The sequence below is a fragment of the Ranitomeya variabilis genome, chromosome 3, assembly GCF_051348905.1.
Source record: "Ranitomeya variabilis isolate aRanVar5 chromosome 3, aRanVar5.hap1, whole genome shotgun sequence".
NCBI classification, from domain to species: Eukaryota; Metazoa; Chordata; class Amphibia; order Anura; family Dendrobatidae; genus Ranitomeya; species Ranitomeya variabilis.
The window spans coordinates 87,862,179-87,886,520 of record NC_135234.1 but is presented as its reverse complement, the minus strand read 5'-3'; the positions used below and the strand labels follow the sequence as shown (position 1 = coordinate 87,886,520).

The window sequence follows — 24,342 nt, the reverse complement described above, 5'->3', positions numbered from 1 at the left end:
TGTTCTTTTTTATAAGTTACCGCTACAGATTTTCCTCCGTATTAATGTCATACACCGTAAAACAAGAACAAAAGAATAGACACTTGGAGGATGCCACTATTCTGTCTTACTTATGTCTTACCTGTAAGCTAAAGGAATCGAGCACGAAAGCCTCGCCCCACACGTGTGTATTTGGCGGGTGCAGGGCTTGCTGGATATGAGAATCTTTGCCCACTCTCCAGCAGAGATTGCTGACGGTGAGAAGCGCCCTCTGGTGGAGATTCTGAGTGCGCAGATGCTTGAACTCTGCACGATAAACCCAAAATTAGTAACTTCACCAAACACCTGGATCACTCGCACTACATGTTCTAAGATCTTACATTTGTACCCTAAAGCTAGTAAATAAGCCACTAGCAAATAAGGATGGCAATCGGCCACAAAACAAGACGTACCCAGTGAAACGGACGAAAATCCTACAGCAAAGGGCTGCGCTTCATCAAGCTGGACAGACACATTGACATTAGAGATGTTCAAGTTGAAAACTATTGGAGCCAATATCACAGGAAGTGGTCTGCAACAGAAAAAGGCAATAATCGTGTAAATTCTATAGCCTGAATTTTTTTTTTTGCTTAAAAAAAAAAAAAAAAGGGGGGGGGGGAGGCTTCTGAATCCCCCCAACAGATAAGAGGTAGGGATTGGGTGTTCATTTCTAAGAGAGGTGTGTAAAGGGTGAGAACGGTCACTGAGCTCTGACCTGGCAGATGCACCAGCAGGCACAGCGCAACCTCTCCTGCCACAAAGATATATATTTTAAAATATATTTAACAGGGTTTTAAAAACAAAAACTGTGCTTTACTCAACCTTCCAGCTGCTGAGACTCCGAGGCTGCACTGATGTCTGTAGCGCTGAAGTCACATTGATAGCGCTTCAGTCAATAACCAAGCTCAGCGGCTTGTGAAAAACTGCTGAGCTCACCGATTGCCTGCAGCACAACAGATGAGACATCAGCGCTGCAGACAATAACAGTCACTGGGAGCAGCAGTACTCAGCGCTATAGGGCGAGTAGAGGACAGATTGCTTGTTTTAAAGGGGTCGTCTAAGCCTTAGTGTTCAACTCTCAAGGCAGTCACTTTATGTGACTGCAGACTTGAGAACCCTCACATCGTGGCAGGTGCGTAACCGCAAGTATGTGTTTTGAATACATATGGTCATATGCAGACTAGTCGTGTGTGGTCTTGCTCAATGCAAGCGGATTGAGCGAGGCCGGACACGTCTAGTCGGAATGTGGCCGGAACTATGCAAGTCACATTATCGCCCGCTCCTGGAAAATCCTTACAGCGCAGTGCGCACACTGTGAGGATTCACAAGTCTGCAGTAACAAAGTGACTGCACACTTGTTCGCTAAGGCTTTGCCTTTAGGCAAACTGCAGCTGGGAGAGAGGCTCTCTCTGAAATCATAAAAGCCCGTAAATAACAAGGAAAGATATGCTATAAAGGGAGAGATGGATACAAGGCTTTGTGAACAAACTGTTCTATTACTCCACTGTCGATTTTATCGCAGGTTCATGGACAAACCAGATCTTATTATAAACCAATGGGGTAAGTCATAAAAGCAAATGGGAACGGAGCCAAAAATACATATATATTCGTAGTTTGAGGTTTAACTATTCAGACTACCCAGCGAAAGAAAGAAGTGAAACAAAGAACTTGTTCAATTATCACCATCTAAACCACAATTAAAATGTACAAAGCCACATATTCGGTCTAGAAAAATAATAAAAAAAAAAAAGTTGAGAATTTGCTACAAGATCTAATCTTACCGACTATTTTTGGTTGAGGCTTTAGAGACCCTGTGCATTTGGCGATCCAGTGCCAGCAAGCTGAACCAATGAGAGAACTCCTGGTGGCGGTAGTGAATGATGCAAGTATTGAGAGCCACGATACTCTGGATATCGATAGAGGTGACCTAAGGGGTGTACGGAGGGTAATAGTAAGACAACGTCAAGCCACAAGAACCATGCACACCGCGCTCAGATTCTCGCAGCAGGCTGATCTGTTACATCTCACCTGAACACCGGCCTTGAGATGATTTAGGCAGAGGATCCTTTGCCGGCTCTGCGACAGCAGCAAACCATCTGAAGACAAAAGCCAGAGTTATCCTCCATATTTAATCTGCAATTCCATTATGTTCCGCAGTTACAACTTTCCACATACCCTCTATTAGGAGCTCAGAACTCATCTGTGCCAGTTCGGAGGTGCCTATGAACTTTCGCATGGGCAGCTGATCCTCCTCCCGCGTATAAGAAAACTTCAGAAGTTTCAGAGTCCAGTTTAAGAGCCTGAGGAGTCAAGAGGGAGCTAAAACATCAACTAGACCTCAATCTCCTGTATCTTCTCCGTCCATCTTCTCACACAGGAATTACCTTTGCTGACTGTTCATAGACAGGACCACAGTGCTGCTCTCAAACCCCACATCCAGCTTACAAGGTAACCGCTCTACCAGCTGTAGCCACTTAGGAGCCATGATGTCTCCTGTGAAGGGGAGAAGAACATCGTAACCAATCTGGACACCTGATTAATACTTGATGCAACAGATGCTACTCTGCAGGTGCCGCCGGCGCCATCTTGGAGGAGACAAATTGTCTTCTACCTCATATAACTGTCATGTCATGGGGCATCTTGTTTTAACCATGATCTCAATTTAGTGTAATATCAATAAAAAAAATTGTTTTATTTTATTCTTTGTCAACACTTTTCCGTCTCTGGAATATAATCTAGTGTCTTGTGTAGACCTATGTTACGTGAAGTGTGACTTGGCAAAAGTCTAAGGTCATTTGGACTAATAAGGTTACCCTGGATTTCCATGTAGCAAATATGCTGCAGGGTTTTTGCTGCAGATTTGAAGATGGAAGATCCCCAGTGTATTAAACAGTAGCAATGTGGGTGACATTTACCAATACTTATCCTCATGCTGCATAAAAAATCTGCAGGGTAAACTCACCTGCGCTGTGGATTGTCAGATTTAGGCCACGTTCACATGATCAGTATTTATAAGCCAAAACCAGGAGTGGGTGATAAATACAGAAGTGGTGACATGTTTCTAGTATACTTTTTCTTTGTTCTTATCCTGGTTTGTCTTACAAATACTGATGCAAAATGCTGACCAAATACTGATCGTGGCTTTATGCTGTGGATTTTCATGGCTGCAATCTGCAGAAACTCCGATTCTGTATTGTATAAGCTCCGTGTAAACATCCACTTACATGAAAACTGCAATTTATAAAGTACGTGCCACAGTTGGTATAAAGACCAAAAGCTTATAAAACAGTGTCCACATCTTGCAATCATTATGCATTTTTTTGCTTTCCAAGAATCAGATCAAAGTGTTTTGGAAGCAGTCACGTTTTATCCCAACCATTCTTATGCACACAGAAAATCCTGATAGTGATTGATATGGAGCGGGCACGTTCTAGATGTGTCAACATTTCACTTTTGATGCCCTTGGTGCCAACCTGAGTTTTCTCCTTCCTCCGTACTGCTGCTCTCTCCAGTGTTCGCCGGCACTGATGAGACAAGTCTTTTCTGCAGCAACTCACTGTGGAACAGACCCTCGTGCATCTCCCCGTTCAGGCTCCGCACCCGCAGAGCGATTGCCTGTAAGCTCTTCTCATGGATGCTGCACTCCACAGTAAGAGCCAGAGAGAGCTCTGCCAGACAGGCATTATCCTGCAGGGGGAGAAAAGTGGTCAGCAAAGTGACACCTCTCATATGGATGGAATTGCATTCTTTATTTTCAGATAATGGCATTTTGTCTATGTTCTGGAATGATTCAAATTTTTGCTTCATGTGTACAAACACATCCACTAGGAGAGGTAGGAAAGTATTGGAGGAGCAGTGGTTACCATTGAGGGTTTGGGAGCCGAAAACCCTAATGATTGTGCATGACACCAACCTGATTACTGCTCTTCAGTAACTTGCTGGTAAGCTGGGTGAGGCTCAGCGTACAGTCCATCCTGCACGGAAAACAGGACATTAATAAAGCATTGCTCAGTAGGATTTAAGCTTTAGACATTAACAGATTATAGACTTACAACACAGAACATATTGAGAAACAGATACAGGTGTCAGACTCTGTTCACACTTGAGATATGGTTTTCGGTATATTACTGACGTTTCAGAGCTCTGCTGGATCTACCATGTCTTCTACACCACAGGCATGGAATCCTAATTGATTGTTAATAGGGTCAATCACATAAGCCATGTACCTAATAAACCTAAAAGCCCCATGCATACCTGAGTAAAGTATCAGTCATGTGGTGCTAAAGGTGACCTGTCATGTAAAATAACACTATTAACCTGCACATATAGGGTTAACAGCGTTCTGAACCTGCTCAGCACCCGCACTTGGAGCCCCGCTGCTGAGAGGAAACTAACTTTATTTACCCCGGCAGCGTTCAGTCATGGAGATGGTGCCGGCGAATTTAATCTATTACTATGGACATACAGGTAATAGAATGGCTAAACCAGTCTTACCTGTATGCCTCATAGCTGCAGTGTAGATGTTGAGAAATGCAGTTATGCTATATGTTAATGATTTCTTCCAGGCTCCAGGGCATGCGATGCCTGGAAAAATTCCTGCCTTCTGACTTCATTATAATAGCAGCCCTTCCCATGCACATCACACTGACCTGTGCAGTAGCAGAGACTCGCCGGCGTCTGTGCAGAATATCGATAAAGACTGTGCATAGAAGGGCCGATAAGGTTAACATAACCGCGTAAGTGCATGAGGCATGCGTGGGATTATAGAGCCGCACCTGCTCATCACAGGTCAGTATGATGCTGATGGGGGGGGGGGGGGGGGGTGCTATTATAATAAGCAAATATGTAGAAAAAAGGAAACGCTGCACTCACCGATATTGCGGACGACAAGTCTTCTTTATTAAAGATTCATGCAAAAGACATCTTCACGGCACAGGGGATAGGAGGTGAGGAGTGTGTGAGACAGGACGTGAAGATGTCTTTTGCATGAATCTTTAATAAAGAAGACTTGTCGTCCGCAATATCGGTGAGTGCAGCGTTTCCTTTTTTCTACATATTTGCTATTCCAATCACTTATTTTCCCGACGCTAGCACCTCCGTTGCGAAGCACACCTGTGTGCAAGCGTGTGTCCGATTTACCCTCCGTTTTATGGGTGGTGCCGCTGTTTCACCTCTTTTGCTACGCTATTATAATAAGGACAGGAGGCAGGGACTTCTGCCAGGCACCACTCGCCAGGAACCTGGAAGAAGTCATTACCATATAACATTAAAATTGATTTTCTCCACACCGCAGCTATGAGGCATAAGGTAAGACTGGTTTAACCATTCTATTACCTGTATGCCCATAGTAATAGCTTACATTCATCCAGGGGTGACAGATTCACTTTAAGGATCAGTTACTAAAGTAAATGGTTACCTTTTTCCATCACTGTCCAGTACAATGGCTGTCTTTGTTAGCGTCATGTGCCACAGAGACTCTGAGACGGCCACATTGAGAACCATGATATTTACCGAGTCCAAGTGCACAGAAAGCAGCTGCGAAACAAGAAGAAGAGGAGTGTAAAACGTCATCTCATGATAGTAACAGACATAAGTCCCAAATAGGGTAGAGTCACAGACTGGGAGAAACCCGCCACAGCAGACGAAACTGTAGGAAAAAGCCACATTTTCAAGATTCAACTTTTTGCTGCGCCTTCCCCCCCAATTAATATACAATAGTCCAAACACACAGGACACTCAAGCCTCATTACATGGAATGACTTTCATACCTCCAAACAATGATTGTTTTGAAAAGTAATTCCTGAGGATCGAATAGACATTTCCATCAAGAAAAGACAATTATCAGCGCCAACCATCAGCACCTTTTACATTTATTGATTGTGCCACAGACACAGAAGACGATCATTTATTACAGTAATATATGATCATTCAACACCAACATAAAATGATTGTTTCATCGTTTGCCTCTGATCTCTTCCTTAGGCCTGGCAGATTATATCTATTGCCCGGCTGTCTCAAGGAGTCCAGCGCGCGTCCCCACAAAAGACAAGGTGCCCCGGGCGCGTGCCCACAAAAGACAAGGTGTCCTGGGCGCGTGCCCACAAAAGACAACGTGTCCTGGGCACGTACCCATAAAGGACAAGGTGCCCACAAAGGACAGGGTGCCCCGGGCGCGTGTCCACATAAGACAAGGTGCCCCGTGCGCATGCCCACAAAGGACAAGGTGCCCCGTGCGCATGCCCACAAAGGACAAGGTGCCCCGGGCGCGTGCCCACAAAGGTTAGGATCGGTGATAACTTACGGATCATAGGGGGTCTGACTGCTGCGTCCAGCAATGATCGACAAAACAAGGAATCTTTAAACCCGTCTGGACACTTTATTTTTATGCTCTATTCATTCTGTATGGGGCTGCATGAAAAAGTAAAATGCAACACTTCGTAGCCCCATAGGGAATGAATGAAGTGGAGGTCACAGAGGAGCACAGCAGCTCCAGTCTAAAGGGAATAAAGTTCCCCGCTCTGCCACTCGGTGCAGTTCCAAGTGGTCAGAAAACCACCAATCAAGAAATGGTCACCTATCTTGTGGATAGCTGACAACTTATTTACACTGGACAACCCCTATAAAAGGAATCTGTTACGATGGAGCAAAACTGCTAACAGGGATAGAACAGAAACCTGGAGACCTGCCTAACCTGACCTGGGTGGAGCCTTTAGGTCATACCGTGACTTTTGGAATGAGTTGTATTCTGGTGCAGCTGCTCCAGGGGCAGCCCCGAATCCTGACGTGTTCTTTGGTGTCTGTAGTGAGAACTCTAACTCTTCCCCACTGATCTTGATTGATGGCTACAATCTACAAGGATTGGGCGCGACAGATCTCAATCAGGAGGAGCTGGAAGGGTTTGGATATCTGGCTATAGAGATCTGAAAGCATTGCGGAGATAGCCTATGCCGGTGTTGGACTTGTGGGCACAGTTGGAGCCAGAAAACATTTTTAGAATCACGGTGCAATAAAGTACTCAACGTATAATTTAGGCAGGTCTCCTACCCATCCCTGCCAGTAGCTTTGTACCATCAAAACTGCTTGCACTTTCCACTTTCAGAACAACTGGAAAATAGATAAAAAGAAGTGGAGAATGTCAGAACTGCAGAATTGAGCAGAAGTTACGTACCTGAGAAAAGATTTTCAGTATTGATGGGTTAAAGGACGTTTTCCCAACATGTTCTGATGTGACGTCAGACAAAGAATCAGGGACCTGTGTTTGTGGCGGTGAAAACCCCTGTAGATCCGTTCGGATGCGCACTTCCCCAAAACACAGAGCAAAGTAGTGACTGGAAGTAAATTATAAAAAAAAAAAAAAAACACATGATGATCTTACTGCCATTGCCATGTAAGAAAGCCCTGCGCCCCGCATTACACAGGTATAAAAGCTATAGAAATATTACATGTATATTCTGGTCTGGACAAACCTCCAAAACGTGACACCTGCCTGCTGAGACCTCCAATAACGTGCTGTATGCACGGCCACCAATGATGAGCATCCGTGCTCGGAAAAGGTGTTATCTGAGCATGCTCCTGTGTTACAGAGTGTCTTCAGCGTACTCGAAAAACATGTTCAAGTCTCCGCAGCTGCATGTCTCACGGCTGTTTGATAGTTGCAGCACATGCAGGGACCCTGTTTGTTAGGTAGTCCCTACATGTGTGGCAGCTTTCGAAAAGCCGTGAGACATGCAGCCGCGGAGACTCGAACATATATTATTTGAGCAGGTCACAGTCACTGGGTTAGCACCAGAGCATGGTCAGATAACACCTCATCCGAGCAGTCAATCATCACTAACAGCCGCCCATCACTCATGTCAGAACCTCAGGACATTGCCTGCACCCTACCCACCCACAGATTGCAGTACTTACGGCAGCTCATGGTTCAGCAGCTTGCTAGATATCCAGATACTGTCAATTTCCTAAAATAGGCAAAGAAACATCCATTAAAACAATTTAAGGCTCATTTTTATTTTAGTCTTGAAAGCAGCACGACAAGACACCTAAACGACGTCCCAGAAAGCTAGTCATTGCATACTTTTAGCAGGCTCCCGTCAGACACACAGAGCCGACGTCAGGCCTGCAAGCTACTGCTTGTATCGGCATTTAACCAGTTGCAGACCGGCCCTTTCCCCATTCATGCTCACATACATCTCAGGATTCTTTTCCACATGAAGTTTTAAGACTTCTAAAGTCTTGTTCACTTAAAAAAAAAATAATAATAATTCACGTGGGGGTTAATTTATTTTTTTATATTCAGATTCCTATAGAAGAAGGCTGGTATTAGCCCCAGCTACAGGGCAAATTCGGCCATCTGACTACACTACGGAGATGATCTAGGTCCCTGCTATTCCTGCACCTTCCTGGCACTCGGTGATCACATGAATGCTGGGACGGTGGCAGGAAGCATCGTTTCCTGAACTATCCATAGTATTAGTTCAGTGCTGTGTATACAGTGATCAGGGTGAAAGGGAGGGCAAGAAACCGTCTATATGGGGGGTCTGGCAGAAATCTGATCGCAGCTCCCCACTTCTGCAGCTGCTGACTGTGCAAGGACTTCGAAAATGTCACTGCAACCTTATTTACAGATTGCCCGACATTTTAACATTTTGGGCAGTCAGCAAATAGTTAAAAAAACTTAAAGGAGTTGATCGGCTTCACTCACTTCTGCATCAGGTTAAGGGTGCCCATGATGGCGCCTCTCCCCTTAACTGCTGGGATACGTGCACAATATCCATTCTAATGGGCAGGACACGAGCACGACATTTGATGATCATGTAGACTGTAGACATCTCAGCCAGTACAAGGGGGACACAGAAAAAAAAAATACCAAAAAAAATAATTAAAAATTCATTAATAAAGAGCATGTCTACGATGATGAAGGTGTTGTGCTTCAGTGGACACTGTTGCATCATTTAAAGCAGATAAATGAAATCTAATGACTCCCAAGCCGATCTTTTGAGTAATGCACACACAGCGCCATGACTACCTTATAGGTTCTTTGAGTGTTTATTGTTAAAAGTGGTTTGTGCAATGGCAGATTTCCTTAAAATTGATCTATGTTCTGCCAAAAAAATCTAGGATACTCCTCCACAATCAGTGCGCTCCACTCCCAGACTTTTCTCGTGCTGCACCAGATCTCTGGAATGCGCTGCCCGGAGAGTCAAATTCATTCTCAACAGCAACAGTGTTAGACATGATATAAAATCCAGCTTTTTAGGCAAGAATATATTTTTTATGACATGTACCATCTGAAATGAAGAATCTCGTCCAATACGCTGACACGTTATAAGATTTTTGGTAATACTATGCAATTATGGAAAGTAATACAAACACTGGAACAATGTACAAACAGTGAAACTTTCACAAAAGAAGGAAAAAAAAAAAAAGAAGTAAAATAAATGGTCAAATGCTAACTAGATAAGAAATGTATGATTTTACAATTGTCTACATAAAGGGGTTGTCCACTACTCTCATACTTGTTACTTGTCCTTAAGACGCATGCAAACGTCAATCCAAATCAGTCCAAAGACGGACCACAATGCATGGACTGGCCACGGCTATCCTGACCAGAGTGTTCCAGTCTCAAAAACCTATATGACGCTGTTAGCAAGTCTCATCGGCTATTTTCAGAACTCAAACAGAAATGTATGTTGCGTGCTGTGCATGTGGAGGCCACTTTTTCCATCAACAGAGGTGCAAGACGAGGACCTACTCCGGGTGTGGGCGAGTGTCCCTGAAGTGGGACCCACATTCATCAGACATTTAAGGAAAATATTGTAGCTATTCTATGACTGTCTGAGATGAGAAGACAATTTTAAGAACTGCTGTAACAGTATGCCCCCGCCTATATTTACTCCAAATAATACTTGTAAGCTGCATAATAAGACGTACAGCGCATACATAGCTGCAGGCTACCACCCTAGATCTGGTGTCCTGATTACTCCACTATATACAGACCCAAAGCACAGAAGGAAAACAAGAACATTCACGTCACAGGAAATAAGGAAGCATCAAGCCAAGTCCATGAGTGATGTTCCTTATCTACCTAGCGTTCCTGGAAAATGTATTTAGGAAGTGCCATTCCTGTTCTCCTCACATCTCCGGATACACAACTCACCAGGGTTTGCTGCTGCTGTTTTCCAAACTTCAAACTGATGTTCTGAAACCAAAAGAACCCAAGGCTTCCGATCCTCAGCTCTGCGCCAAGTTTCCTCTGACACCAGCTACTGGCCAGGCGATAAAGCAGCCATCTACGGATGGGATACATTCATTTATTACACGTCATTCATCCCACCAGGATATAGCAGATCCTTCCACTTACAACTTCTACATTAAATACAATCTTGATCTGTTACATTATGTCAAATAGTACATAAATACATTAATCTGCCTTTTTCTTAAAAGGAACCTGTCTCGTGAAAAAAAAAAAAGGAGATTTTTGTGTACTCACCGTAAAATCTCTTTCTCTTAGCCTCTAATTGGGGGACACAGGACCATGGGTGTTATGCTGCTGTCCACTAGGAGGCGACACTATGCATAATCTGAAAAAGATTAACTGTGGCTCCTCCTGTGCAGTATACACCCCTGGACGGCATCAGCCTTCCCCAGTTTTGTGCAAAAGCAGTAGGAGGAACGTAACATGAATAACATAATTATGCCTGTAAGAAGGCAACTATGTACGAGCTCAAGAAAACAATATGAGAACTCAACAGTTACAACGGCCCGGAAAGGGCAACAGGGTGGGAGCTGTGTCCCCCAATTAGAGGCTAAGAGAAAGAGATTTTACGGTGAGTACACAAAAATCTCCTTTACTCTGTCGCCTCATTGGGGGACACAGGACCATGGGATGTCCTAAAGCAGTCCCTGGGTGGGAAGCAATGGACGAATATTGTGCAGACAGGCCCCTATACTTAGGGCACCGCCGCCTGCAGGACACATCTACTCAGGCTCGCGTCCGCTGAGGACTGGGTATGAACCCTGTAGTGTTTAGTAAACGTGTGTAAGCTAGTCCAAGTGGCCGCCTTACACACTTGTTGTGCCGAAGCCTGGTGCCGAATGGCCCAGGAGGCCCCTACCGCCCGTGTAGAGTGTGCCGTAATACCGGCTGGAAGAGGAGAATTCTTAAGGCGGTAGGCCTCTTGTATGGTGGATTTGATCCACCTGGCAAGGGTAGCTTTGGAAGCTGGCAGACCCTTGTGGCCGCCTTCCGGAAGGAGGAAAAGAGAATCAGACCTCCGGAAGGATGCAGTCCTAGACACGTATATACGCAATGCCCTGACGAGGTCAAGTGTATGCAGAGCCTTCTCCACTCTATGAACCGGACAATGGGATGGTAGTGAAATTTCCTCATTGAGGTGGAAGTCGGACACAACCTTCGGAAGGAAGGATGGGACCGTACGAAGAACTACCTTGTCCTGGTGAAATGCCAGGAAAGGCCGTCTGCAGGAGAGTGCTGTCAGTTCAGACACCCTGCGTAGCAAGGTGATTGCCACCAGGAAAACCACCTTCTGGGAAAGAAGGCGGAGCGGGACCTCCTTAAGGGGTTCGAAGGGTGGTTCCTGCAATGCTGTCAGGACCAGGTTGAGGTCCCACGTTTCTAGTGGTCGTCTGTAGGTGGGAACCAATCGGGAAACCCCCTGAAGGAAAGTCCTTACTTGCGGCTTGGTAGCAATGCGCCTTCGAAAAAGCACTGAGAGGGCTGACACCTGGCTCTTAAGCGAGCCCAATGACAGCCTGGCCTCCAGACCCGATTGGAGAAAACCAAGTACTTTGGGTAGGGAATAAGGGAGTGGGATCTGGCCACGAGATTCGCACCAGGTAAAGAAAGCTTTCCAGGTACGGTAATAAATCTTGGCAGATGCTGGTATCCGTGCTCTGATCATGGTTCCAATGACGTCCGTCGAGAGCCCTGCCTGGGTTAGAACCCAGGTCTCAAGGGCCACGCCGTCAAATTGAGAGCCCCTGAGTTCTGGTGGTAGAACGGGCCTTGTGATAGAAGATCGTGGCGGTCGGGGAGACGCCAGGGGGCGTCTGCTATGAGTTGTACGATGTCGGCGTACCATGTGCGTCTGGGCCAGTCCGGTGCAATTAGGATGGTTAGAACTCCCTCTTGTTTGATCTTCCTCACCACTCTGGATATCAGGGGGAGAGGTGGAAAATGTACAGAAGCTGGAACTGGGTCCAGTCCTGAACCAGAGCGTCTGCTCCGAGCGACCGCGGATCGTGTGTTCTGGCAATGAAGTTGGAGACCTTGGCAAATTTCGGGATGGAGAGACCACTCTCCCGAGTCTATTCCTTGTCGGATGAGGAAGTCTGCTTCCCAGTTGTCCACACCCGGAATGTGGACCGCCGAAAGAACCGACCCTGTGTCCTCCGCCCAGCGGAGGATGCGTGACACTTCTCGCATCGCCTGGGTACTGCGGGTCCCCCCTTGGTGATTCACATATGCCACAGCCGTGGCATTGTCCGACTGTATGCTGATGTGAGAGACTGCCAGTAGGTGATGGAAGGCCCTCAATGCCAGAAGGATGGCACGAATTTCCAGGATGTTGATTGGCATGGTCGCTTCCACTGGGCACCACTTGCCCTGTGGTGTAGGTGCACTGCACCCCAACCCGTCAGGCTCGCGTCGGTGGTCAGAACCTTCCATTGACCTGTGAGAAAGGATTTCCCCTTTGCTAGCGAGGTTGGCTTGAGCCACCAGTGCAGGGACATCCTGGTTGACGACGTTATCTGGAACTCCCTGTCGAGAGAAAAGGGGTTCCTGTCCCAGGACTTGAGAATGGCTAGTTGGAGGACTGAGGTGAAACTGGGCAAATGGGACAGCTTCTATTGCTGCTGCCATCTTGCCGAGGACTCTCATGGCAAACCGGAGAGATTGAGGGGGTTTGCGGAGGAGGGTGCGAACTGCTAGTCGGAGAGCCAGTGCCTTGTCCTTGGGAAGGAGCACTAGACCCCTGGAGTTGTTGAATAACATTCCCAGGAAGGTCAGGGACTGACTCGGGGTTGGTGATGACTTTTGTAGGTTGATTAACCAGCCCATGCGACAGAGTATCGGTTGTGATTGAGACGCTGAGCTCGCAGTCCTTGAAGGTGGGCGCCTTGATGAGTAGATCGTCCAGGTATGGAATGACTACTATGCCTCTGGAATGCAGGACGTCCATGGTTGCTGCCATGACCTTGGTGAACACTCTGGGAGCCGTGGCGAGTCCGAAAGGGAGAGCCACGAATTGGTAGTGGTCCTGGCCTATTGCGAACCTGAGAAACCTCTGATGGGCAGGTGCAATGGGTATATGCAGGTATGCGTCTTGTATGTCTATGGAGGCGAGATATTCTCCCTTCTCCATGGACGCAATGATGGACCGAAGGGACTCCATGCGGAAATGACGGACCCGTACATATTTGTTGAGCTGTTTTAGGTCTAGTATGGGCCGTACGCTGCCTCCTTTCTTGGGAACTACGAATAGATTGGAGTAGAACCCTCGGAAGCGGTCGGTCGTGGGTACCGGTACTATGACTCCTGCTTGAAAAAGCGAGGAGACCGCTTGGTGGTAGGCACGAGCCTTGGCTGGCGGTTTTGGGGGGACAGAGAGGAAGAACCGGTCCAGTGGGTTGGAGGTGAAGTCTATTTTGTATCCGGAAGACACTAGTTCCATGACCCACCTGTCTTCTGTAATAGGCAGCCAGACTTGATGAAAGAGCAAAAGTCGGCCGCCTACTGGTGTGGTGTCTTCCGGAGTCCGTGAGTCATGATGAGGAGAAAGTCTGAGATTTTCCTCCTCTGGGCTTAGGCTGGCCTGCTTTTGACTGCCAGGTCTTGTCCGACCTTTGCGTCGATCGTGAGTTGTCCCTGCGTGGGGAACGGTTACGATTTTGTGCTGGACGCGAGACGGACCAGCCGGAGGAATTCCGAAAGGATCGGAATCGAGTTTGGTTACGCTTCTTGTAAGTGCGTTTAGGTTTCAGTTGAGGAAGAGAAGTACTCTTACCCCCGGTGGCGTTGGATATCATAGTGTCCAACTGTTCACCGAAAAGTCTCCCACTGAGGTAGGGGAGGTGCGTGAGGGACTTCTTTGAGGCTGCGTCCGCTTTCAATTCCCGCAGCCAGAGGATACGCCGAATCGTGATGGCGTTTGATGCTATCCCCGCTACTCCCCTTGCTGAATCCAGAGCTGCTTGGAGCATGTAGTCTGCTACAACTGCTATTTGAACCGCTTGGTCCGACAGCTCAGGAGCGGATGCTTGGAGAGCTTGTAAATTCTTTGCCCAGGCCAGAATGGCCTTGGCAGCCCAAACTGAGGCGAACGTGGGAGCCAGGGAGGCCCCTGCTGCCTCGAAAAGTGAACGAGCCATGCGTTCTAACTGCCGGTCTGCTGCGTCCCTGAGGGTTGAGCTATCTGGCAGTGAAAGGAGAGTCTGTGCTGCTAGCCTAGAGACTGGGGGGTCCACTTCAGGTGGATCTGTCCATTCCTTGGTGTCCTTCTGTGGGAAGGGGTACCTCGCCTCCAGATATTTGCAATTAGTGAATTTTTTCTCAGGCTGTGAGAGCTGCTTTTTAAGGATCGCCTTAAACTCTGGGTGGTTAGAGAAAACCTTAGGCGGCTTCAGAGGTTCTTCAAAGGAAATCTTATGTTCTGGGGCCTCTGGTGGCGGATCAGAAATGTCCAGCACCCGATGGATGGATGAAATTATGTACTCAACTAGCGCTGTATTGCTAGGAGGGATTGGGATCAGGGACCCCTCCGTGTCTCTGTCTGAGTCAGAGTCACAGATGCCTTCCGAATCCTGTGTATCACTGAGGCGTCCCCTGCTGAGTGGGCTGGGGAGGATGCCTTCTCTGGTCGGGGATTGCGGAGATCTGCATTGTCTGTCCTTGGAATGGGACGGTCTAGATGACCTGGAGCTACGGTGTCTCTCCCTAGAGGGGGATGACCGTGTGCTATGGGATGACGCAGATGGACTTGATCTATGGGTCCGCTTGTGTCCTGACCTAGACGTGGATGTGCCAAGGTCATCTTGTTCCTGAGTCAAGCTCTCCCTTTGCTGGGTAACGGTCATAGCCGGGGCATGACCCTGCAGAGCCTGAAGCAATGTGGAGGTTAGGTTATCTATAGACTGAGTCATAGATTGCGATATCTGAGTAGCCCATTCCGGCGAGGCATTAGACACCGAGGCATTGGCAAGGGCTTCTTGGGGCTCTGACACATTAGTTTGTATACAGTTCTGACAATGCGGGTACGTGCTACTACTGGGGAGAGCGGTCCCGCAGGCTGTGCAGAATGCATAATAGCAGTTCTGCCTGGTTCTCTTGGACCTTGAGCCCGGCATAGTGCACAGAGTGCAGAAGTGCTGCCAGCAGAGGACCTTACAGGGGTAGAGAAACCTATAGGGGAGCCTTATAGGTAATATGGATTCACAGCTGAGTAAAAAACCCAGCTGTGATCTTACCCCACCAGTGTGCCCCTAGGTCCAGCGCCGAAGGTGCACAGTCCTGTGCCCCCCGGAGACTGGTTGCCTGGTTCTGCAGACCGGGAGATGCAGGGTTAATCTGCAGCCGAAAATGGCTGCTGAGACAGAGAGGAAAGGAGGAGAAGGGGGCGGAGAGCTGGAAAAAGGCGGCAAAACTGTGTAAAAACACGCCCTGTCTCGATCCACCCACTGTATGACACTGTAGAGTGTCATATTTGTCATCCGGGGGGCGGGCTGGGGGGCGGAGAGGAGGCGGCAGCTTCAGCTAGGCCGAAGTCGGGGCCTAAATTAGATGCCTGAGGCCCAGAAGGGGCTCCAGGCCGTCGCAAAAGTCCGGGAGGGGGTCGTATCTGAACCGGACCCCTCCGGATTTAAAGGCAGGATGGAGGTGGGGATATAAGCGGAAGGGGGAGCCCGGTAGGGGTCTCCCTGAGGCAGTATAGAGCTGGTGCTGCCGCAGAGACAGGGGCGCAGGGAGCCCTGTGTCTGTCTGTACCATGCCTGCCTGCACTCCCCCCGGCCCCAACAGGAGCCCGCAGCTGGGCTGGGGTCCCTGGATGCAGGCGCAGTGTGCTGGCCCATTGCTGGGAGCTGTAGAATGCTGCCTGTACAGGCCCTACCTGAGGTGTCTCAACCTAATACCCCCAGAGGGGGATAGGGAGGGTGCTGTTGTCACCTTCAGGGGCCTTTATCCTCGCCTCGACCTCAACCCAGAAGCCAAAAGGAATTGGGGAAGGAGGGGGGGTCTCGACTTCGAACCAGCACCCGAGGGACTGGGGAAGGAGCAACATGGGGAATAGCCATCTCTACTTCAACTGGGCACCCCGTAATAGGGGGCCGAGGAAGGAGCCATGCCGGGAGTCTCACAGGAGACCCTCTTTTCTTCATCTGTAATCCCGTCGGAAAAAACGGAGTAAAAATCTTTTAGGTGTGCCTCCTATGCGACACTAAGCAAAAACTGAAGAAGGCTGATGCCGTCCAGGGGTGTATACTGCACAGGAGGAGCCACAGTTAATCTTTTTCATTTTATGCATAGTGTCGCCTCCTAGTGGACAGCAGCATAACACCCATGGTCCTGTGTCCCCCAATGAGGCGACAGAGTAAAATTGCTATTACCTGCAGATACATGGTTAATCTGCAGGGTAACAGCGTTGTGATCCTGCCCGGTGGCCGCACTTAAGACCCCTTTTTATTCCCCTTAGTAGCATTTGGGTTCAGTCACCGCTCTGAGAGCGACAGCTGTAACTGCGCCCCCAGTACTGACTGACAGCCGGCCCCCGTGCAGAGCTGCTGTCAGTCAGTGCCAGCACCCGGTTACATCCGCTGCTCTCCATGCACAGAGCAATCACTGAACCCGTGCCGGCACCGTCGGGACAGCGTCAGAGTTCCACATTGTCACAATTCTGCAGTCACATAAAATTAATGTAAACCTTTTTTTTATTTTTTTTTCAGACGGAAAAAACTCTTTAATCATATATTTTACTTGTAAAGCTGAGCGACATCCATTACAGTGTCCAAAAGTACAATGAAGGGTTAGTGCTAAAACAAAAATCAATGGGGGTCCATCCACATACAAAAAAAGTCAATGGGAGCTCACAGGAAACAAGTTTACACAGTTTATTTTCGCATCATTGCCACTTTTTTCTAGGAAGTGACGGCATCTGAGAAGGTGGGACCCTCGACAAGTGGATACATTATGTGGCATCAGTACCCTTACTGGGGAGACGTCTTCGGAATGGAAGATGTAAAATCATTTATGTGATAGAAAAATTGAAGGCATCCTGTCAGCACAAAGAAAAATGATCACACGAAAGTAGAGGGGCTCAGTGAACCCTTGGTTTGCCATAGGAATTCATTACACCTCCCATCTCTGTCAATCAAGTAAGAGGAGGGCAGAGAAAGATGGAAAACAAGTGGAAAGGTGCAGCGAGCGCCTGGTCAGAACAGTCATTCACTGCTGACAGATTTTATTTAAAACAATTATATAGAAAATAAAAAAAAAACTAAACAAACCAACATTAGCTGCACATTCAGTTTCCAGTGTATCAGAGTTATAGGATCCACACATCCATCTACTGTGAAAAAGAGCAGCTAATGCGGTAACAAGTACATGTCACGTACGCGGGGAGTCAGGCGGCCATAATATAGGAGATGTGTGACAACCAACTCACACACAATGTCACCACTTTATTTCTGCCATGTGCAGATCAGGGAGATTCCCACCGGTGGCCTCCTCGCTACTGACACATTACCGCGGTCAGGGGACCTGGGATTCTGCAGCTCCGGTAAATGTTGGCACCAAATTCTTTGCTATTGAAGGAATTCTACATGAAGGGAGCACCTCTTAGCTACCAAAGGGACCGCCATAGACACTACAAGGGTGGACCTCACCGGCTAAGACTTGAAACATTAAAGAGGTTGTTCAGTGAAAACAAGTTATCACCTATCCATGGCATTGGTGCTGAGACCTTGTTGATCAGTGGCGGTCCGACCTCTAACCTGCACGGATCGGCAGAACAGGGAACTTACATCCCCCCTGTAAAATGGAGGGGCACTGCGCATGCTGGACAATGAATGGAGCGGCCGTCCGACATCTGACACACTGCTCTATTTGCCAACATGGATAAAACTGCCCCATCGGGGATAAAAAAATAAAAAATAATAAAAAAAATCAGGAAAAAATCGGTTTGAAAATGCAACCAGGGACTAGAAGGGTCCGATGACGTCCTCTGCGGCTTCCCACCGTCCTGCACCTCTAGACTGAGAGGTCTCTTCCTATACACTCAGTGAGGGTGGGGAGACGCTGGCCGGTGGCTTCGCCGGACCACTCAGATCCCTGACACTTGTGAGGGGTGGGGAGACGCTGGCCGGTGGCTGCGCCGGACCACTCAGATCCCTGACACTTGTGAGGGGTGGGGAGATGCTGGCCGGGGGCTGCGCCGGACCACTCAGATCCCTGACACTTGTGAGGGGTGTGGAGACGCTGGGCGGGGGCTGCTCCGGACCACTCAGATCCCTGACACTTGTGAGGGGTGGGGAGATGCTGGCCAGGGGCTGCGCCAGACCACTCAGATCCCTGACACTTGTGAGGGGTGGGGAGACGCTGGGCGGGGGCTTCTCCGGACCGCTCAGATCCCTGACACTTGTGAGGGGTGGGGAGATGCTGACCGGGGGCTGCGCCGGACCACTCAGATCCCTGACACTTGTGAGGGTGGGGAGACGCTGGCCGGGGGCTGCGCCTGACCACTCAGATCCCTGACACTTGTGAGGGGTGGGGAGATGCTGGCCGGGGGCTGCTCCGGACCACTCAGATCCCTGACACTTGTGAGGGGTGGGGAGATGCTGGCCGGGGGCTGCTCCGGACCACTCAGATCCCTGACACTTGTGAGGGGTGGGGAGACGCTGGCCGGTGGCTGCGCCGGACCACTTAGGTCCCTGACACTTGTGAGGGGTGGGGAGATGCTGGCCGGGGGCTGCGCCGGACCACTCAGATCCCTGACACTTGTGAGGGGTGTGGAGACGCTGGGCGGGGGCTGCTCCGGACCACTCAGATCCCTGACACTTGTGAGGGGTGGGGAGATGCTGGCCGGGGGCTGCTCCGGACCACTCAGATCCCTGACACTTGTGAGGGGTGGGGAGATGCTGGCCGGGGGCTGCTCCGGACCACTCAGATCCCTGACACTTGTGAGGGGTGGGGAGACGCTGGCCGGGAGCTGCGCTGGACCACTCAGATCCCTGACACTTGTGAGGGGTGGGGAGATGCTGGCCAGGGGATGCTCCGGACCACTCAGATCCCTGACACTTGTGAGGGGTGGGGAGATGCTGGCCGGGGGCTGCTCAGGACCACTCAGATCCCTGACACTTGTGAGGGGTGGGGAGATGCTGGCCGGGGGCTGCTCAGGACCACTCAGATCTCTGACACTTGTGAGGGGTGGGGAGATGCTGGCCGGGGGCTGTGCCGGACCACTCAGATCCCTGACACTTTTCTCTGAAATGCCGCAGCTTTTCCGCATAAACCATACCCAGCTGCCATAATGCAGACAGTGCCTGAGTCACACTGCGCACAGGACACGACTGCTCACAGCTTCCTATACGGCTTTGTTCACACAGTATATTAGAATACACATTGATATTGATTTTGAAGCTGATCCTTTTCAAAATCCACAAAAAAACCTCAGTGTGAACATAAACTAATGGTGAAGATGCAGAGAAAAGTCCAGTGGACTGTGCCGTGATCTCTCCTGTGTGCGCAGCACCGGTGACCCATGGAAAGGCCCTGTGTAAACACGAGGCACCCAGCCCAGCATTGTGTGAGGCACAGGGTGGACCCGCGGTACAGAGGTACACCCATATCCGCAGCCCAAAATACCTGCAGTCTCTGCACAATGTGAACAACATGGGAAAATGGAAAACTGGCTGTGGGCTGGTCTGAAACTGCAGTCACTCCTACCTCTGCCGGGTGACATGTACACAGGCGGGGCGACACCGAGGGAAAAATAAGTGGGAGGACGGGACAGGGGTGGGCGATACATATGGGGGGTAACTAATATGTATAAAGCAGGACAGGCGACGTGTAGTGGTGAGCGATCGTGCTCCTTAAGGCTATCTGTGGGTGCTCAAAACATATGTACGAATCCCCGTGGCTGCATGTATCCCGGCTGTTAGACAGCAGCAACACATGCAGGGATTACAGAACACACAGGGAATCTCCGCACGTGTTGCTGCTGTCTAACAGCCGCGCGGACTGGAACATGTTGGTTAGCACCCGAGCATTTCCGGATAACACAGTGGGCCGGGAGACGAGGACACGGGGTGGGGAAACATGTATGGTGATAGGTGTTATATAGGGGGATACATGTATGGTGATAGTTGTTATATAGGGGGATACATGTATGGTGATAGTTGTTATATAGGGGGATACATGTACGGGGCAGGTGTTATATAGGGGGATACATGTACGGGGTGTTATATAGGGGGATACATGTATGGTGATAGTTGTTATATAGGGGGATACATGTATGGTGATAGTTGTTATATAGGGGGATACATGTATGGTGATAGTTGTTATATAGGGGGATACATGTACGGGGCAGGTGTTATATAGGGGATACATGTACGGGGCAGGTGTTATATAGGGGATACATGTACGGGGCAGGTGTTATATAGGGGGATACATGTACGGGGCAGGTGTTATATAGGGGGATACATGTACGGGGCAGGTGTTATATAGGGGGATACATGTACGGGGCAGGTGTTATATAGGGGATACATGTACGGGGCAGGTGTTATATAGGGGGATACATGTACGGGGCAGGTGTTATATAGGGGGATACATGTACGGGGCAGGTGTTATATAGGGGGATACATGTACGGGGCAGGTGTTATATAGGGGGATACATGTACGGGGTAGGTGTTATACAGGGGGATACATGTATGAGGCATGTGTTATATAGGGGAAACATGTATGAGGCATGTGTTATATAGGGGATACATGTATGAGGTAGGTGTTATATAGGGGGATACATGTACGGGGCAGGTGTTATATAGGGGATACATGAATGAGGCATGTGTTATACAGGGGGATACATGTATGAGGTAGGTGTTATATAGCGGGATACATGTACGGGGTTTTATATAGGGGGATACATGTATGGGGCAGGTGTTATATAGGGGGCACACATGTATATGTACACTGGCTACAAGCTGTGTGTGCGGCATCTTGTCAGGGGGCTGTGTCCGGAGCGGCACCGATGTCCCTGCTCGGGGTGACAGCAGCAGTGACCGCCACGTCTGACAGCTCCTCCCGGCAGCCCCAGGCCCCGCTCTGCCCCCGGTACCCACCGTCCTAGCAGCAGGGCGCACACCGCCAGCAGCAGCAGCGCCAGCAGCACCGCGGAGATGAGGGGCATGGTGCCTACCCAGAACCCGGGCCACCGACACCGGCCAACCGGCGCCTGACACTGTCACACCGATCCGGGGGAGCATGGAGGTCCCTCCTCCTCCGGAGCCACTATCCCGGGAACAGGAAGTGAGAGGGGGCCGAGCGCGGCGGCATCATGTGAGGAGGAGGCGGGGAGGCCGCGGTGTCCGTGCTCGGCCTGTGCTGCGCCGGCACCTGCGGATCGCGATTCTGCCTCTCGCCAACAAGTGATCCTTTATCGTGACTCTGCTCCTCCTGGATAATTATCGTGATGATTCCTCCGATCTCTACAATAATCAGGAAGTCGTTATGTGATGTGCGTCTCCATCAGGGCACTACTTGCGGGTGTGTGCACACGGCCAGGCTGGTTTCACACTTGCGTTTTGATCTGCAGCGTTTTTAAAAAAAACACAGGTGGTGAAAAAGCGCATGTAAGGCTACGTTCACATTTGCGGTCAGCGCCGCAGCGGCGCCGCATGCGTCATGCGCCCCTATACTTAACATGGGGGCGCATGGACATGCGTTGTGCTGCGTTTTGCGCCGCATGGCCGCAAGCGTTGGACGCAAGAAACGCTTCAAGTTGCATTTTTTTTGCGTCCAACTTGCGGGCAAAAACGACGCATGCGGCGCAAAACGCAGCGTTTTAGCGTGCGTTTTGCCGCGTTTTCGTTTGCGTTGTGCGCTGCGGCGCCGACGCTGCGGCGCACAACGCAAATGTGAACGTAGCCTAAAACGCGGCAAAACGTTTTTGCATGCAGAAAAAAATGCGGCGTTTTGCCGCGTTTACATGCATTTTTTTCTGTGTTTGCGTTTTTTAAACGCATGCTGAGAAGTGTGTGACAGCTGCCAATCATCAAAATCAACTAGAAAACCAACTATAAACAGAAATAGCTAGGGTTAGGATCCCTAGTAACCCTAGGGACCCTAACCCTAGGGATCCTAACCCTAACCCTAGGGATCCTAACCCTAAGGGATCCTAACCCTAACCCTAGGGATCCTAACCCTAAGGGTCCCTTTCCACTTGCGAGGAAAACGGACGCGTGCAATCCGATAAAAAATCGGATTGCACTCGGACCAATGTTAGTTAATAGGTGTCTTTTGATTTGCGATTTTTTTCTCAGCCGAAATCGGACTGAGAAAAATCTGGATCGGCTGAGAAAAAAATCGCAGCATGCTGCGTATTGCTGCGATTCTCGGACGAGACTCGCCAATGCAAGTCAATGGGTGCGAGAAAAAAATCGCACAGCACTCGCACCATGCGAGTTCTGTCCGATTTTTACGCACCGGTGTCCTTTGAAAAGCCGGTAATTCAGCGCGGTGTACAGTAAAATCACACTGACAGGTTAGAATAGACTAGATATATACACATAGAATGTGTCTATATACATATATAGATGTCAGTGAGACATCTATATATGTATATTTATATTTAATGCAGCACTAGATAGCATTAAAGCCGCTAATTCAATTGCCGGCTTCTCATTTCTCCTTCACAAACCCGACAGGATATGAGACATGATTACATACAGTAAACCATCTCATATCCCCCTTTTTTTTGCATATTCCACATTACTAATGTTAGTAGTGTGTATGTGCAAAATTTCAGCGCTGTAGCTGCTGAAATAAAGGGTTAAATGGCGGAAAAAATTGGCGTGGGCTCCCGCGCAATTTTCTCCGCCAGAGCGGTAAAGCCAGTGACTGAGGGCAGATATTAATAGCCAGGAGAGGGTCCATGGTTATTGGCCCCCCCGTGGCTAAAAACATCTGCCCCCAGCCACCCCAGAAAAGGCACATCTGGAAGATGCGCCTATTCTGGCACTTGGCCACTCTCTTCCCACTCCCGTGTAGTGGTGGGATATGGGGTAATGAAGGGTTAATGCCACCTTGCTATTGGAAGGTGACATTAAGCCAGATTAATAATGGAGAGGCGTCAATTATGACACCTATCCATTATTAATCCAATTGTAGGAAAGGGTTAAAAAACACACACACATGATTTAAAAGTAGTTTAATGAAATAAACACAGCGGTTGTTGTAATAATTTATTGTTCTCTCAATCCATCAGGAAACCCTCGCTTGGCAAAATAATAACCGCACAAGATACATACCTTCTGATGTCCGATCATGTCCCACGAGGTAATCCATCTGAAGGGGTTAACTAATATTACAGGCACGAGCTGCGATAAACCACTCACTGGTGCCTGTAATCCCCGGGTGCTGAAAGGAAAGCTGGATCTGTACTTACATTGAGTCGCGGTGAGGCGCCCTCTGGTGGATGTTCTCATAAACTGCAGCCTGGGAACTTTTTCCCACGCTCCAGGTCATATGAGGACATCCACCAGGGGGCGCATCACCGCGACTGAAGGAAATGTAGGTCAATGACCTACATTTCATTCATTCGCCGGGGAATTACAGGCACGAGCACAGCTGCATTTAGCAGGGCTCCTGCCTGTAATATTAGTTAACCCCTTCAGATGGATTACTTCGTGGGACCTGATCTGACAGCAGAAGGTATGTATCTTGTGCGTTTATTATTTTGCCAAGCGAGGGTGTTCCTGATGGATTGAGAGAGCAATAAATTATTACAACAACCGCTGTGTTTATTTCATTAAACTACTTTGTAATCATGTGTGTGTGTGTGTTTTTTAACCCTTTCCTACAATTGGATTAATAATGGATAGGTGTCATAATTAACGCCTCTCCATTATTAATCTGGCTTAATGTCACCTTACAATAGCAAGGTGGCATTAACCCTTCATTACCCCATATCCCACCACTACAGGGAGTGGGAAGAGAGTGGCCAAGTGCCAGAATAGGCGCATCTTCCAGATGTGCCTTTTCTGGGGTGGCTGGGGGCAGATGTTTTTAGCCACGGGGGGGCCAATAACCATGGACCC

At 48.9% G+C, this 24,342-nt stretch overlaps 1 protein-coding gene across 2 annotated transcripts in view; it reads right to left on the bottom strand.

The window, feature by feature from the left end:
- BLTP2 (bridge-like lipid transfer protein family member 2) overlaps positions 1-21,642 on the bottom strand; it is an 89,104-nt gene extending 67,462 nt beyond the window's left edge. The window contains exons 1-13 of one of the 2 annotated variants that reach the window (XM_077294354.1): positions 21,367-21,642; positions 10,175-10,307; positions 7,927-7,976; positions 7,187-7,346; positions 5,435-5,553; positions 3,932-3,992; positions 3,492-3,705; positions 2,403-2,511; positions 2,194-2,318; positions 2,047-2,114; positions 1,800-1,945; positions 432-550; positions 122-285 (exon numbers count right to left, since the gene is read on the bottom strand). In XM_077294354.1, coding sequence (XP_077150469.1) covers positions 122-285; positions 432-550; positions 1,800-1,945; positions 2,047-2,114; positions 2,194-2,318; positions 2,403-2,511; positions 3,492-3,705; positions 3,932-3,992; positions 5,435-5,553; positions 7,187-7,346; positions 7,927-7,976; positions 10,175-10,307; positions 21,367-21,434 — 1,536 coding nt within the window. In that variant the 5' untranslated portion in view covers positions 21,435-21,642. The remainder of the gene's footprint in view (positions 1-121; positions 286-431; positions 551-1,799; positions 1,946-2,046; positions 2,115-2,193; positions 2,319-2,402; positions 2,512-3,491; positions 3,706-3,931; positions 3,993-5,434; positions 5,554-7,186; positions 7,347-7,926; positions 7,977-10,174; positions 10,308-21,366) is intronic. The other variant, XM_077294355.1, reaches the window with a different exon arrangement.
- Between the last annotated feature and the right edge of the window lie 2,700 nt (positions 21,643-24,342).